The following is a 15,882-nucleotide window of genomic DNA, read 5'->3' on the forward strand; positions in this document are numbered from 1 at the left end:
GTGATGAGCATATCTGTAGATTACCTTCATCTTGCTCATTCCTTTTGCCTACACAAGCGTCAGTCCTATATTTGGTCTTCTTAATTTTGCTAAGTACTTCAGCAGTGTTTCTTCTTTGTTGTCTGCCCTTGCTTTTACCTATTTGGTGCTCTATTGCTGATCTAATTTTGCTGAGAAATTTCCTTCTTAGTCAAGTAGGCCTGCTGCCAAAATCACCCTCCTCCATGAGGGAATTGCTCCTTCCTGAGCTCTCACTACATTTTAAAAATCAGGCAGCAATCTCAGGCCCTTCTCCCCACACAGATAATTTCACCTCCTAGTAATGTCTTCAATTGCTGATCTTCAGTATGGCCCTGAGAGGCAGCACTCTCATCCTCCTTCCTTTGAAGGAAGCTGCAGGATATTTTTGTACAGATTACGCTGTTCTTGTGCCCGGAACAAAGCATTTTGATAAAAACATTGACATAGGCGCTCCTTAAATAGCATATGTTTATTTTGATTCAGATGGAATTTAGCTTTTTGAGGAGAATTATACTCACCCTTTTATCTGTCTTAGGAAATGAGCGAATATAAATGTTAATTTCAGTGATCTCAGTGACCAGTTCTTCCCTTTAAGAGAAAATGTATCTGACTCTGAGAAAATATTCACCTGGGCTTTAAGAATTGCCTCATGTGGCAGGAAGGGATGAATTTCTTTCCAATGGGCTGAGCTGAAGGTTTTTCAGATCCAGCCATGCTGAGACACCAGCACTGTCAAAGCAGTTGTGAACATCAGTGCTGTAAGAGTGATATGTCATAGCCAGGCTCTAGTGAGCTAAGTTTCTTGAAGCCTGTTGAGAATCTGAATAACCCTCAAGAAGAGTCCGGGGCACTGAGGAATGAGGCTGGATGGGTTTTTAAATTCACATCTTCTGAGACCCCTAATCAGGACACAGAAAGTACTAGAGAGTTGCACAGGATAAAGCAAGCTTTAGGATCTAATTAAAATGGCAAATTTATTTTTACTTCATTGGCCTTCACAAAAGTTGCAAATGAGTTGGCATTCTATACATGCATTTATTCTACCTTATTCTAGATTATTCTACGGATGCTTTCAGGGGACTGCCAGTGCTAAGATGGTCTGCTTCTTCAGATGTTGGCATATTGGATCTCTCAAAGTCAGCACATCGGTACTCCAGCCCACAGGATAGTAAGGGAAATGGTATGCACTTCTGCTTGGCGATACAAACTGTTCTGTGACCTAGCAGAGCACGTATCTGTGGGCAAAAGAAATCTTACATAGATTCGCATTAACCAGCAAGGCTCCATGATGTGCAACAAAGCATCGGAGATCTCTTTCAGTCCTCTTGCGTAGCATGTAATAGCCCATTTAAAACCATCTTAGTGTCTGGCCTTCATTTCTCTTTCTTTAATTTACCCCTTCTTGATGAAAAGAGAAGCCCGGGTGCCAAAGGTTGTACATTACTCTCCTCTAAAACAATACTGCAAACTCATCAAAAATGCCACGCAGAATCCTTGCACTGTCATCAAGGAAGACACTGACTGGACACTGACAGAATTCTTCATCTATAGGAAAATCATTTTAAAAAAGATCACATTTTATTACAGAATTCTCTGGAAGCACAGCTTTTACAACACGTCATGCGCTAGAAAGGCTGATACACTAGCAAGACATGTTCACAAAGATTCTGTTGATGCTGATATTCAAAAGGGGAAACTACATACGTTTTGGTGATCTTTAAGCAACCCCGAACTTCTTCCACACAGCCTAGCACCAGAGTTCAGACATGCCAATAGGTTCTTTGGCTTTTCTACTTCACAGAAAGCAAGCCAGTACCAAGGCAGTCTCTACGTTCTGGGGCAATGACACTTGTGTTACACCATTTTGCACAGACTTTGGATATTCCTAGCATTCCTTCTGAAGAAGAAGGTTAACAAATTTTAAATGTATTCCGTGTTAAAGCCCTCAGGTCAGTGGTCTGTGCTGCTGCAGAATAAGGTGTTAACATTTGCACCAGTTTATACTTGCCTTATATGTCCATATTTTTTCCTCATAATATCTTTATTTTTACTTAGGGAAAAAAAAAAAAAAAAAGGGTTCTAGTGAAAGCTTATGAAGGCTCAGAAAGAGTAACTTTCATTGTTCAGAGCCAGGACCCACTAACAAGTTCAGGGGACAAAATCCACCTGTTTTGGTGTCAATTCATCCACAGGTACCAAATCAGTTTTCAAAGCACAGTTGGAAGAAAACAGAGGAAGCATTGAGATGCGACTGAATAGGGTTGATGCAACAGGAGTTGCTGTGTGGAACACCACCATCAAAAGCTGAAAGGGAAAAGTACGGTGAAAAAGGGACACATGCAGCCACAGACAAGTAGCAGACTGGAGAAGAAGGTGGGTTGAGTGCTGAACACAAGGCAGAGTGGAGAATCCTAACTGCAGGCTGCTATCAGAGCTGGCCTGCAACAGGCTTAATGTTGCCTAAGTTCAATAAAATCATCAGTAGCTGTTCTGCTTTGAAGAAAACCAAGGGTTAACCCCAACTGCTCTGCTGGTCCAGCTAATCTGTTATCTCGCATCATTCCCAATGTGATCTTACAATGAAAATTAGCTAAGTTAAAGCTCTTACAGATAATACAAAGCTACATCCAGCAATTCAGTTGTACTACTTTAAACCATGATCAATAATTTTGATAAATAGATCAACATATTGCCTTTGATGTCTTAGATAAAGGAATATCATAGGAATCAGCATGTGAAATACACACTTGCATCCAATTGCAAGCCAAAATCATTTCTTATTCTAAAAAAGTCATCAGTGGCATAAAGCTGCTCACCACTTTGACTGGGATGGAAACTCAAAATAAAAGGCTGAGAACAGGGAGTCAGAACTGCCATTATAAGAATAGTCAAACGCTGCTGAAATAGCATGATGATAAGGAGAGTTGAGAAAAGGACAAATGAATGAAGAGGGATATCACAGTGAAGTACTTTTTCTGAAGAAAATGACAAAAATGTTTAAGGCGTACTTAAAACTCATCTCTTTATGACAAATTGCATTAACACATCTGATGAGATTATTCATATTGAAAATGTTATGTCTACAGTGCTGCACATAAATCATTAAAAATAGTTTGCTGGTTCTGCTTTCAAGAGCATAGTCTGGCGAAAAGCAGGCTTTTTTTCCAAGCTCCTTCAGGTAGTCCAGCAAAAATAACCTGGGAACAAAGCAAAACCAAAGAAATTACACGTTACTTCTCCCTACAAATTTTACGAGTTCTGAAAACAAATCTTGTACATATGATTCCGAATGTGTTGAAATAGATCTTCTACGGCTGTGAAAAAGAGCATGAGCAAGCTCAGTAAAATGAAGGGACGGGAGCACCAGTACCCTCATTTGTGTATCCTGTATCTATAAGAAGTAGGAAGGACATACCAGTAGAAGGTAGCAGGTCTGGAGTACACAAACAGAGATACAATTTTTGATTAAATTTTTAATTAAATTGTAGGTCCTGTTACAACAGGATGTTATGGAAGACAACTGGGATCTACAGGATATTTAGATGAACTCACCAGGGAACAAACAGGTCTTTCACAGACTATTAAACACAACTGCTAAGAATGCAGCTGGGTCAGGAAGTATCTGAACAGCTGACTGCAGAAAGCTGGCATGATGTGCTTGAGAAGGGATCACTTTTATACAGGACTTGTTCTTTGTTTCAGCTGGAGTCAGGGCAGTACTCTTTACAAATCTTTGCTCTCATTCAGGAAGAAAATTATTTTTTCCTTGTTCCTTCTGGCAGTGCAAAGTGTACTGGCTTACATACCTTTGAACTTCCTGCTGGCTCAAGAAATAAATCACTAAGATCTCCTAAATCAGGTGGTTATTTTTAACAGACTTACAAGCTCAGAGATTTATTACACATTTACTACATTTGAAGTCTGAGGGATTTGGGTGCTGCCTCAGATCTGTTGAAGAAATTGGGAATAATAAGCTCTTGAGAATTACATCATCAGAAGCTAACCATTCTATGTTGAAAAAGATCTTATATCTTAGAAAGATGCTTACAGAAAGGCTTAGGTGTACATCCCTTCCCACTCACTCTGTGTTCTCAGCCCTATCTAGCCAAAACACTGGAGTCTAGAAACTTCTATAATATTTCACCTTTCACAAAACCTTAGTACAACTTAGGCTGGAAGGGACTTTAAGGCCCCTCCACCCACGTCCAAGGCACTGCCCTAGGCTGGGTTGCCACCCAATAAATCAACATCTAACGTGACTTCAGGTTAAAGAACTGTCAACTTTCACAGCTTCTCTACATTGTTCTAATCTTCCTTCACCTTCGCACTCCTCTGATAACCTTAATAAGCTTTACTGCACATTTGGGAACAAAAAGGATGCTGATCTCATGCTGCCTGTGGGCGCCTGAAGTGCTCTGCAGTACCCCACACCACATCTATGTGTTAGTGGTCTTTGCAGAGTACATGACAAAGTAAGTTCAAAAGTGTGACGGCAGCCCTCTGCCAAAGGCAAAGCATCTATTTTTTGAGTATTCTCACCAAAATTACATACATTTGTATTAGCTATTCTTTTATGCTATGTGTAGCTGGAGCAAGTGCAACACAGCAAATGTATTGAGTGAGCATGTCAATGGTTCAGGACAGACCATGATCACTTCTAAGATTCCTGAACGACTGAGGTCCCCATCCAAGCTTGCTATGTAATCAACGCAACCCACTTACTCCCGGTGGCATCAGTGCCGCGATGGATGGAGGGAACCTTTCCCTTGAACATCCAGTTTAGCACTGGCTGTCGAGGTGCCAGGAGCAGCTGTGTTGCAGTACCGATTACTTCAGAAGCAGGCCAAATGCCCTCATACTTGGCTAGCATCTTTTCAGTTGGAGCTCAGCCCTCTTCTGAACCCCTGTATGTTCTACTCCAGAATCGCAGGGGTCAGCCTCAGATTCTCTCCTGAGGCTCTTTGCCACAGACTCCAAGTGGGACCTTTCTCTCCATTAGCAGTGTGCAGGATATTCTGTACATCCTGTCCCATCTGTACCGGCCCCAGGGCCATGGCACAGGCTATCTCCTGTTTAACCTGTTCAAAAGCCTGCTGCTGCTCAGGACCCCACATAAAGTCATTCTTCCGCATCACGTGATAAAGGGGACATACAGCAAGGCATCAGCAATGTCAATGGTGGCATACCACTTGGCTGCTTTTCACTCCAGTTCATACTGGAGTTCTAACATGTCTGGTACAGCACTCAGTGGGAGTGTGACTTCATTCAGTTAGCCTACCATCAACCTCCATTCTCCACTGGCTTTATGCACTGGCCATACAGGGCTGTTAAAAGATGAGTTTTGCTCACTCTAAAGGTTAAAGAAAATCCCTTTTGTAAATTCCAAACCACTACTGTCTTAAACCTAAATTCACTAAAAGTTTCTGACTCAAGCAAAAAAAAAAAAAAAAAAAGTCCTCATAACTCAAGGCATTTATTTCTGTAATTTTTGATTTCCTTAACAGATCATCAGAATCTGATGCTACAAAATTAGACTGAGAAACTTGACATAAAATGTTTTTTCCCCACTTCCCCACCAATTACCACCATTTGTGATCACCAGAAACCTCTGCTTAGTGAATATAGCTTAGCAATATGTGGAGACAACATTTACAAGGTTTATGTAAATGCACTCTGATTTCAAAAGAATGCAATTTTTTGTACTTCTTTGTTTTAAACCAATATTTAGAATTGGTTAATGATTAAAATGCTCTTTAGTTTTGCATTAATGGTACTGATTTGTTAAGCATAATAAATATTACAGACTCTCATACAGAAAATATACTCCCATTTTTTTATTTTAAATCATTTCTCCCTTGGGAATGACATGGAACTTCACTGGGGACAACAGTGGGGGGTTAGGAAAAAGTTCTTCAGCAGAGGTCGATAGGCATGGAACAGGTTCCCCAGGGCAGGGGATACGGCCCAAGCTGTCAAGAGTTGAGGGAGCGTGTGCATATTCCTTATGTTCTAAAACACTCCGTCCTAGACAGACATATAAAATACAGCATCAGAACTTCCAGGATAAATCTTGGAATTCAGTAACTTTGGCAAAAAAAAGTTGTACTATTTTTCTGAGGTTTTATGCAGTCAAAACTCTTAAATATTTTATAGCAAAGCACTTTTCATATATGTTAGCACACATAGACTCTGATTGAAAAGAGTCTGCAAATGAATCCAGGTTTCCTCAAGTTGCGTTGACAGTCTAGATATTTCTTCCAGGAGGCTTGACTCTGATGAAATAATCTTAAGATGTAACTGAAAAGTAAAAATATGCAGCAGTTAGTAAAATTAACACAGACCAGATTCAGAATATCAGCTTCTTCAGTTACATTACTGAAAGCCAAGTATTGGAATTGAATGAAGACAGTTCTTCAATTCATTCATTTATTCAATTTAATCCTCCCACCTCTTTTTTTTTTTTTTTTTTTTTTTTTGCTAGTCTTTCAGAAGCCTCTTCAGAATATCCTCCCAGATATTCAGAAGCTTGGATAAGGCAGCAAAACATCTTACTAGATGTACTGATGCTGCTGAATCTATCCTAATCACACACTTCTCTAGAGGGTAACTTTTTCCTCTGTCCAAAAACTGCATCATAAACTTGTGTTCAATTCAGAAACATGAAAGAGATGCTCTGAGATCAATCATGATTATTATTTCAATTATCTGTATTGAATAAAGCAAAAAGAATCATGTCACACACTCCTAAAGATATGGAGGATGTTTTTTTCTTATGTAATGTATTTTCTTTATAGACAGTAACCTCGGTAAAGCAAAAAGAAAAGCAGTATTTCAACCATGTATGGAGTCACTGTATTATTAAGTGGTAACACTTAATGGATGGAATAATAATTTTCTCAGCTACAGCATAAATCTAGGAGTTTTGATAAGCTCTGAGCTGTCTTCTCTAGAATCTATAACAAAATATATCGTTGTGCATTTAGCACAGGGGGAATTTGTATTTTGAAGTGTTTCACTCTACAGAGTTAGTTATATTAGCTTGTAGCATTTGGTCTTGTTGACATAACCCTATGCATTCCACTTAACACCAGCAGAAGAAAGAGATAAAATAAAATCCTGAAATAATTAAGAAATGTGCTGTTAAATAGATATTACCACATACCTGAATGGTTTTACAACTTTCTCATTAAGTTGTAACTAATTGCTTTCTCACAGCTTCACACAGTAGGTAAGAGGGCACAGCACTATTAGAAAGGTTTTGATTCTCTACAGAACCATTTGAGTAAACACTATTGCATTTTATCATGGTAATCTTGTAACTTCACACCTCTGGGAATAATGTGTCAGATCTGTGAAGCTTAACAGTTGACAGAAGAAAGGCAGACCACTGACACATGAAGTCAGACTTCCAATCTCAAGGGGTAAGTGCAATAATATGCTTATTTTACTTTCCCAAACACTGTGCACTGAGTTACTTAAAATACAGAAAATCTTAGCTTAAAAATGAACAACCATTAAGAAATTATCTGTGTTACAAAAAACAAAACACGCAGAACAAACAACCTGTAAAAAAAAAAAAAAACCACGTTTGGTAAGTCTTTTTAAAACCATCCCCAAAAGAAACCATTTAAGATAAACAGCTCTAGTAGAGAGTTCACACAGATTTTGTGTCCTTTCACTGGACCATTTTATTCAGGAGTAACATAAACTTTTAGGAGAATAATGTTACCTTTAAAAACAGCGCAAGGTACGCTTGAGCAAGTTCAAAGTTGTACTTCTTGTTCAGCATCATCCCAATCATTCTCAAAAAGCTTAGCATCACCTCCAGGGAACCACCACCCTCAGGGGCCAAACTCCTCAGCTCTATCTCAATACTAGATGGTCCCAAGTCTTTCAGCAAATTAAGTGGAGCTGTATCTATGTTAAAACACAGAGCAATCATCATCAGTAACATCTGCAGAAAAGAATCTCAGGAATCCATCCAATGCAATTCAGAACATTTGATATATATAATCGTAAAGCAAAAGCTCAAATTTCTAACGTTTCCTTACTACCTTCCTTCCTTTCTTTCCACAAAATGTCATAATTCCTCTAAGTCACCGTATGTCTCTGAAAAATACACCTCTAATAAGGAAACTGCATTTTTTTCCTAAGTCCACCTTGACAAATACAATTAATACCTTTCCACAAATTTCCTTTAACTTCTGTGCTTTTGGACAAACTAAGTCTCTGATCAACAGTTAAGACTGACATTTTTTATTTCTTTTCAACAAAGAGAAGGAATTATCTTTTATTCCAAGCCATTACGGCAAATATATCTCAGAAGAAAGAAACCAATTACTATTGTCTCTAGCAATCCTTAGTGTTTATTGCTATTGACATTAAGCAAAGTAAAACATAACCTGGTGCATTTAAGGGAATTATTCCTTATTAAGTAAATTTCTTCTGCTTTTCTGGGGCGGAGGGGGAAAACTTCTCTGTAATAGAAATATGCAAAATTTACAAGGAACTCTTTTCTCCTCCTTTTTTCATATATGTTCTTCCTCATAATTACTGCAATCAAACCTGTTCCCTGAGCACTGTTTTAGAAATGCAAAAATAAAAGCATATGTGGATGCAAACACAGCTTTTGGTAGCAAAATTTTTAATGCTGTCAGCTGATTAATATTTCAGTTTCTGAAGTTTCTAAGGAAAGCTGTTTCTTATACTCTCATATCATTGTAACTACTAATATCAGGTATTAGCTAGTTGGTTTAAATTTATTTCTATGCATGAATATTTAATTCCTGTGAAGATAATTAGCTAAAGGAAAGGTGTGATATTAGCAGTGCTGAAGGGATGCATTAACTCATTTTTGTGCTGTGAGAGACTGAAAAACCAAGCATGGAATACACCGTGAAATCAGTATACACACAATATGGAAAATGTGCCCAGTTAAATCGATATTCTGCAGTCCTGCTCTGCAGTGCAAAACCCTGCCTCTATTCCAATGTTAAATTAGGATGGCTTCTAATGTACCACTACTTATTTGCATGGCCTATTCGTCTTCAGAAGAGGTGCTTGTCAAATACCAAGCACAGAACCATGCTACACACCAGTGGAGTACTGGGAGTGGACCCACAGGCTCCCTGGACTAGGATTACAGCACAGACCCTGCAGCACACTGTCGTTTCAGCAGAGATGATACAGCCTGATGGCAGCCCAGGGGATCACTACTGCAGTGCATCACGGAGTACGTTTGTTTCCTGGTGCAGACAGCCAGAAGAAGCTTAATTTGGTTTTTATATTTTCAACTCGTATTTTACTCTTCTCAAGGCAGTTCTAAAACAGCTTAATAGAATACTCTCAAATGACATACAGAATAAGAGACAGAATAAACCCACAACTTGCTTGTAATAGATGGCCAAAATAAAGTATATACACAACATGTTCTAAGCTCTTCAGAACTGCTTCATAGATAAGGTTTCAGTAGCTGTCCATTTAAATTTCCAGGTCAGTTACTGTATGGGAACTGCCCAGTCACTGCCTGAACCTCTGATCACCTGAGGCCAGCCATGAGTCAGCCAGAGGAGCAGAAGTGAAGGTGGAGCCTGGCTCCACCCCTCCTAGACCTATTTAAGAGCTGGCTACCAGTGGGGAAGGATCTCTTCTGGAGATCCCTTCTCCTGGTGCTTTCTGTAGGTGAGCCTAGCATACAAGTACACCTTCCATTTATTCTCCTTATTATCCTAGTCTATTTTGCCTAACTCTCTTGTTCTTTTGTGATTATAACATCTTAATATCCATTGATTATGCAGTTACATTGCTAAAAATCCCAATTTCAGTGATTCTGTAGCAGCACTGTATCAACAAAGAAAACAGCAGCTATGTTCATTCTCACCAGAATCTTCAGTAAAACAATTTCAAGAATGCTAAAAAAATAAAAACAATCCAACAAATTTTGTCAATTAGGTCAGTTAAAAGTAAGTTTGCTGAAAGTTCAGAGAAGTAGTCTTTGCAAGCAGAATTTGCTAAGCAAATCAGAGTTCTCATGTTTCAATGAATCATCAGATCATTCCTTATCAGATCATTCCCTTCCAAATAATAAAAAGCATATTTTCTGGATGACAGCATCACAACCTCCATGAACATCTAACAGTCTTAACAAAATTGCCTGCTTTCTCTAAGCAGTTTTTAGCCAGTTTGGCTCCATGCTGCCAGCCAGCTTGATCTTTGGTCAAGATTGTATATATGTTTCTTAGCTTTACAGCTATCGTGTAGATCATAAGTGCATTTTCCTACATATACTGCAATTCTGACATTTGAAATGAAACATGCCAAAATACCACCAGCTTCTATACATCAGTGAAATTTCTTAACTTACATTCATTAGTGCTCAGGGCTTCTTCCAGACGAACATAGAAATCAGATTTCTGTGCCAGTACTCCAATATTTACTACCTTTGACTAAAGCATGAAAGAGTAAGTAAATATACATAAAAATGTAAACATATTTGCATCTCAGTTATACTCTTTTTCTGACATGATGAAGACCTACAGAAAAGCAGCATTAATATAAATACATTAAAGTTGGTGAAGTCTACAGCAAAATTTCAGTTAGGATTAAAAAGCCTTAAGATTTTATTGTACAAACAAAATTGCACACTAGATAAGCATTACTATATATATATATATTTTTTTTTTACCTGTGTATCATTTTCTTGCTCTGGAGCAGCATATCGGGGAATAAGACCAGGAACCGTTGGGATGAAGAAAGGGGCTGACTTGGGAACCTTTGGTGGTTCTCTTGGTTTATTTCTTTTCTGTTAATAACATATTCAAATAAGTCACGATCGCAGTAGGAACAAGCAAGTGGGAATTTCTGTTGTCAAGAAATGAATTTTTAGAATATCACAAAAACTATTAGAACTGAAAAGTAAATATATCGAAAAATACTTGACTGTTGAATATGAACTGAGTATAAATTACTTAGAACAACACTCCCTCAAATCCCAGAAACTGTGATTAGAAGTCTTTTGCAATCTTCTACTGGAAAATCCAGAACAATACCTGAAAAGTGAGATCAAGTCCTGTGTACAGATAAATGCAGCTCACAGCTCAAAGACAAACTATCCAGCTGTATGCTAGTATTTTTTATTTATTCCCTCTTTTTCTGTTTATAGGAATGGCTGCCTGCTGTTTGGAGGCACTTAGAACAGATTTATGGACACTCACAAGATGCACTAAAAAAAAATACCTTACTTCAGACAGTTATTTTGCACGTTGCATGAATCATTATGGCAAAAGTTACTGAAAGTTCTTCTCAGAGACTGCTTACAGAAGAAACAGCCTTTATTTTACCTGCTTCTTCAGAAACACATGCTACAGTAGATAAACAATGATGTACTTCATAATATTACCTTGATAACATCAAGACTGAGGAGATTTTTCCATCTTGATTCAGGTAGTAAGGACAGAGTTACCAGCTGTTCCCCCAGTTGCTCTGGTGAGTCATACTCTACCATCTCATCACATTGGTCTTCACCTTCTGCAACATCCACATCTTTAAAGAACAAATACATTTTATGAACATATATAACTTCTTAATTATTATAAATAAAAACACAATTATTTATTTTGCAATTTAAAAAAAAAAAGTGTTGCAGATATTTGTCTCTTAGCATAATACCTGACAAGCTCCAGTAACAAACTTCTATCAATTCAGTGAAATAATAAATTATAATAATTGTGCCTAAAACGTAGAATTTAATAGACAAGACTGCCAACACATGTTTGCAAAGCAAACAACTTCACTTTCTGTTTTCTTTTTGCATACTACACAGCTGAGTCCATGAATCTCCCAGAAAAGCCTAAAATCACAACACCAGAACATTCTAAGTTTTAAGCATCTAAACAGAAGCCTTACATCAGTCGAAGACAAGAAGTGAATTCAAGCATTATGCCAGAATCAATTCATAGGATTAAAACATGAACACGTATGGAAGGAAATCCTATCTCCCTAGTTTAGGCATCTGAAAAGAAAATGTGCCTAATTAAGAGATCAACAGAGCAGGTTACTTGCTCTTTTAAGCAGTTAATAGCTAGGTGTGTCTCTCCTCCAGCTGGAGATCAAAATATATGCACTGCACCTTATGAGAACAAGAAAATTTATCACACAAGATCTCCATCTAGAGGTCTTCAGACACACAGTTGTTGGTACTAAATGTAATTATAATGCAATTTAAGCTATTCTTCCACTCGGAATTCAATACAGGACTGCAGAAGGTGAGCAAAAGCCAGTCTTCTTGCCCATGTGACAACACAGCACTGAAAGTACCATGGCACAAAAGCTGGAGGGGAAAGGAACAAGCAGAGACCTTGTCCCAGATGCTAAACAGAAATATTTATTTCAAGCACCTCTGATAGAGGTCATAATGTAAGGTACTAAAGGCAGTCTGGGCTTAAAGAAAGCAATCAAATAGTCAATCAAAACAAGCATTCTTATTACCCACAAAACCTACTTGAACCAGTGAAGGTAATCAGAATGTAATTCTGTATGTTCAAATGCAGAAAAATAAACAGACATTTCAGTAAACATTAGAGCACAAGGAGTAGGCCAAAGTCTGCTAGAAATGGTAGAATAAATAGAAATTCAGGAATTCAGAAACAGAATAATAAGACACCAAGTTTTCACCGAAGAAATAAAAAGTGTCTTCTATTTGAAATTCAGCATCAGATAGAAAATAATCTTTTGTCTGAAGGTCACCTTGCAGAGGGCAGGTGCCAGGGAGTGTTACCACAGAAGGCTCAAAGTCTGCTGGAAGGGGCCGTAAAGAGACGAGTGAATATAAAGAACGGTTGGACCTGAAAAATAAAATAGACATTTTAAAACCAATTTTCATGTGAATGGGAACAATTCATTCAGACAGAGTTCCACTGCGGCCTAATATTACCGCACTCTGACTAAACATCAGGTTTCACTAAAGATAAACAGATGAGCATGAAATGAAATGCAACTGATATGTACTGTTAAAAAGTCTGAAAGAGAAGAGTTATGCTAAAGTATTATTGCCAAAGACTTCATATAGCAATAGGAATTCGTTTTACTTCAATCAGTGCTAATTTCTGCATTTATTTCCAATGGCAAAATTACCTAAAAATCTTGCTTGCACTTAGTAGGTACAAAGTATTATGCAAACATAAATGATTCATCCTACTTTCAAATAATTACAGAGTGGCATTCATAACAAATTTTCTAAAAGTTTGAAACCTGCACATGAGCAATTAGGTAAATGACTTTTTTGCCATTATAAGCCTAAGGTAGATAAGAACTTTTGTAATTACTTCTAACAAACCTCTTCTACTTAATCACAGAAAGGTCTAACAAGGGAACACCCCTCAGGTAATCCCATGAGGAGTACTGCATCCAGGCCTGGGGCCCACAGCAAAAGAAGCACGCAGAGCTGCATGAAAGAGTCCAGAGAAGGGCCACAAAGTTTATCAAAAAAGCTGGTGCAACTCTCCTATGAAAAAGACCACCATGGAGAAGAGACAGCTACAAGGAGACCTCCAATACTTAAAAGGAGTTTACAAGCAGGAGGGAGACTGACTTTTAACATGGTCTGATAGCAATGGGATAAGGGGGAATGGCTTGAAACTAAAACAAGGGAGATTTAGATTAGATGTGAGGACATCATTTTTTAATCAGAGGGCAGAGAGGCACTGGCACAGGGTGCCCGGAGAAGCTGTGGCCAATCCCTGAAAGTGTTCAAAAGCAGGCTGGATAAGGTCCTGTGAAACCTCATCTAGTGGGTGGCAACCCTGCCCATGGCAGGGAGTTGGAACTGGACAGTCTTCAAGGTTCTTTCCAATCCAAGCTATTCTGTGAGCCTTTAATCCACTCATCTTGCAACAGGAAAACAAAAACTAACCATCAAAAAAATAAATAATATGTTACTTCCATTCTACCCCAGCCAATCATTTGCTTTCAACTTGTATCAAATTTAACTAAGATGCATTTTTCACTTGTGCTGACCTAACATTAATAAATAAATAAACATAACTTAATAAATAGTTTAATTAATAATTCCTTATAAATTCCTTTGAGGAATTTCAGACAATTTTGTACACTAATAAAAGCCCCTCAGTTAGTAACACTGTATGAGCAATAATACTCAAAAGATCAAGAAAAAAGTAGACCTCAGAGAAATGGTTTACAGAACTGTTTACAGAGAGAAACAGAAAAAAAATCATTCCTTTATCAGAGTAAGTATATTAACAACAAGAGATTTAAAGATTTACAGCTCACAGCAACAGAGAATACCTCAGTCTTTTAGAAGAAAAGATGACAAAGCTCTCGAGATACATACATTTGCCATGACGGTGGTTGAAAGCATCCAGCCCCATTTGAAGTTCTTTACAGAAATAAATATTACGTACCACAAATAAATTCCAAGATCATCCACATGGGCTGAAGCTAGAAAATCTCCTGTAGGAGACATAGTAAGACTCACTGCTGCAGAGTCTAGCAGAAAGCAATCTATGAGGCTAAAAGAGAGAAAAAAGAAGTCGTTAGCAAATTGAACTTTTTGTTCTATACGTATTTAAATTACAGCACGAATAGGATTGAACGCAACCAGGACACTGTAAACACATATGCAAACTAGCATAACAGAAGTATTCAAACACATCATATAAACTCAGTGAATGAGTGGCATTGGGCAACAAACCAATTACATTCATAAAACTTTGTTATCAGCTACAGCTGGAACATTTATTCTGCCTCCTAAGAAACTTTGAGGGAAGTTTGATGAACTGTCTGTCCACATTCAGCTCCTTAGGCCCAATGCACTTCCAGCAGCAATAGATTTCATACTTCCATGCAGCCCCGTACTGCTCTGAACTCATATTTTAGTTAGTTCTCTGCCATCAGTTGTTACTTCTTCCATTCTATACAAATACATCACATGCACTTGATTAACTTGGAGGTCTAATGTCCCTCAAGTAAAAAATGAACAACTTCCTGCAGTATTTTTTCTCTTGACATTATCATAATTTATCATAATTTATACCATTCCCTGATCACTCCTTTTACTACTGCAGAAAAATGGAAAGAAAAAAAAAGAAATCACATAAGAAGGAAGTTAAAATATTCAGACGTGTGCAACTATTGCAACAAGTCACTTTTGAGTTCTAACCATTGCTGCAACTACTGGATGACACACATCCTAGTAGGACTTCCATACAAATTCATGTTCACTGCAAGGTTTGTCACTTTTCACAATGTCATTTTCAGTTACTTCAAACTACACAAAGTACTTGAATGTGTTCACTGACAGACACTTGGACCCATGAAAAAGGATGTGAATAGATCAGGTGAACGGCAGCATGGATGATGCCACGCTTAGGGCTTTGGGATCTACGATCTCAGTTGCACCTTTGAGAGACTGGGCATGCTGATGTCAGATAGGATGCAATTGACCAGGTGGGACAAGAGTAGCAGACTGGATGGACTCATCAGCAGAACTAGAGTTTAATGGGGGAAGGGGATGCACTTCTGACTGATGGAAGAGCCGGAGAACTGTCAATTTAAGAAATAGCATGGAGAAAATTGTTCCAAAGAGGGCTCCTCCAAGAACGTAACACTGCCAATAGCCCAGCTAAAGTGCCACTACACCAATGCACACACATGGAAAACAAGTACAAGGAGTTGTAGTGCAATCAGATCACTATGACCTAATTGCTGTCACAGAGACATGGTGAGATCGGCCAAAAAACTGAAATACTTCAGTTGAAGGCTATGAGCTTTTAGAAGAGATAGGCAGGTGAGCTGCCCCCGAAATGTGACCAATGGCAAAGGACTGCCTCTGAGAAACAGCCACAA

The 15,882-nt window shown here is 38.2% G+C and overlaps 1 protein-coding gene across 1 annotated transcript in view; it reads right to left on the minus strand.

Moving 5' to 3' along the window:
• Positions 1–5,831: 5,831 nt before the first annotated feature.
• Positions 5,832–15,882, minus strand: part of WDR36 (WD repeat domain 36) — a 29,052-nt gene continuing 19,001 nt past the window's right edge. The window contains exons 17-23 of the mRNA XM_052700996.1: positions 14,439–14,546; positions 12,766–12,863; positions 11,420–11,562; positions 10,706–10,822; positions 10,385–10,466; positions 7,751–7,938; positions 5,832–6,318 (exon numbers count right to left, since the gene is read on the minus strand). Of these exons, the coding sequence (XP_052556956.1) occupies positions 6,169–6,318; positions 7,751–7,938; positions 10,385–10,466; positions 10,706–10,822; positions 11,420–11,562; positions 12,766–12,863; positions 14,439–14,546 (886 nt within the window). The 3' untranslated portion in view covers positions 5,832–6,168. The remainder of the gene's footprint in view (positions 6,319–7,750; positions 7,939–10,384; positions 10,467–10,705; positions 10,823–11,419; positions 11,563–12,765; positions 12,864–14,438; positions 14,547–15,882) is intronic.

The sequence above is a fragment of the Tympanuchus pallidicinctus genome, unplaced genomic scaffold, assembly GCF_026119805.1.
Source record: "Tympanuchus pallidicinctus isolate F22 unplaced genomic scaffold, pur_lepc_1.0 scaffold4, whole genome shotgun sequence".
Classification (NCBI taxonomy): Eukaryota; Metazoa; Chordata; class Aves; order Galliformes; family Phasianidae; genus Tympanuchus; species Tympanuchus pallidicinctus.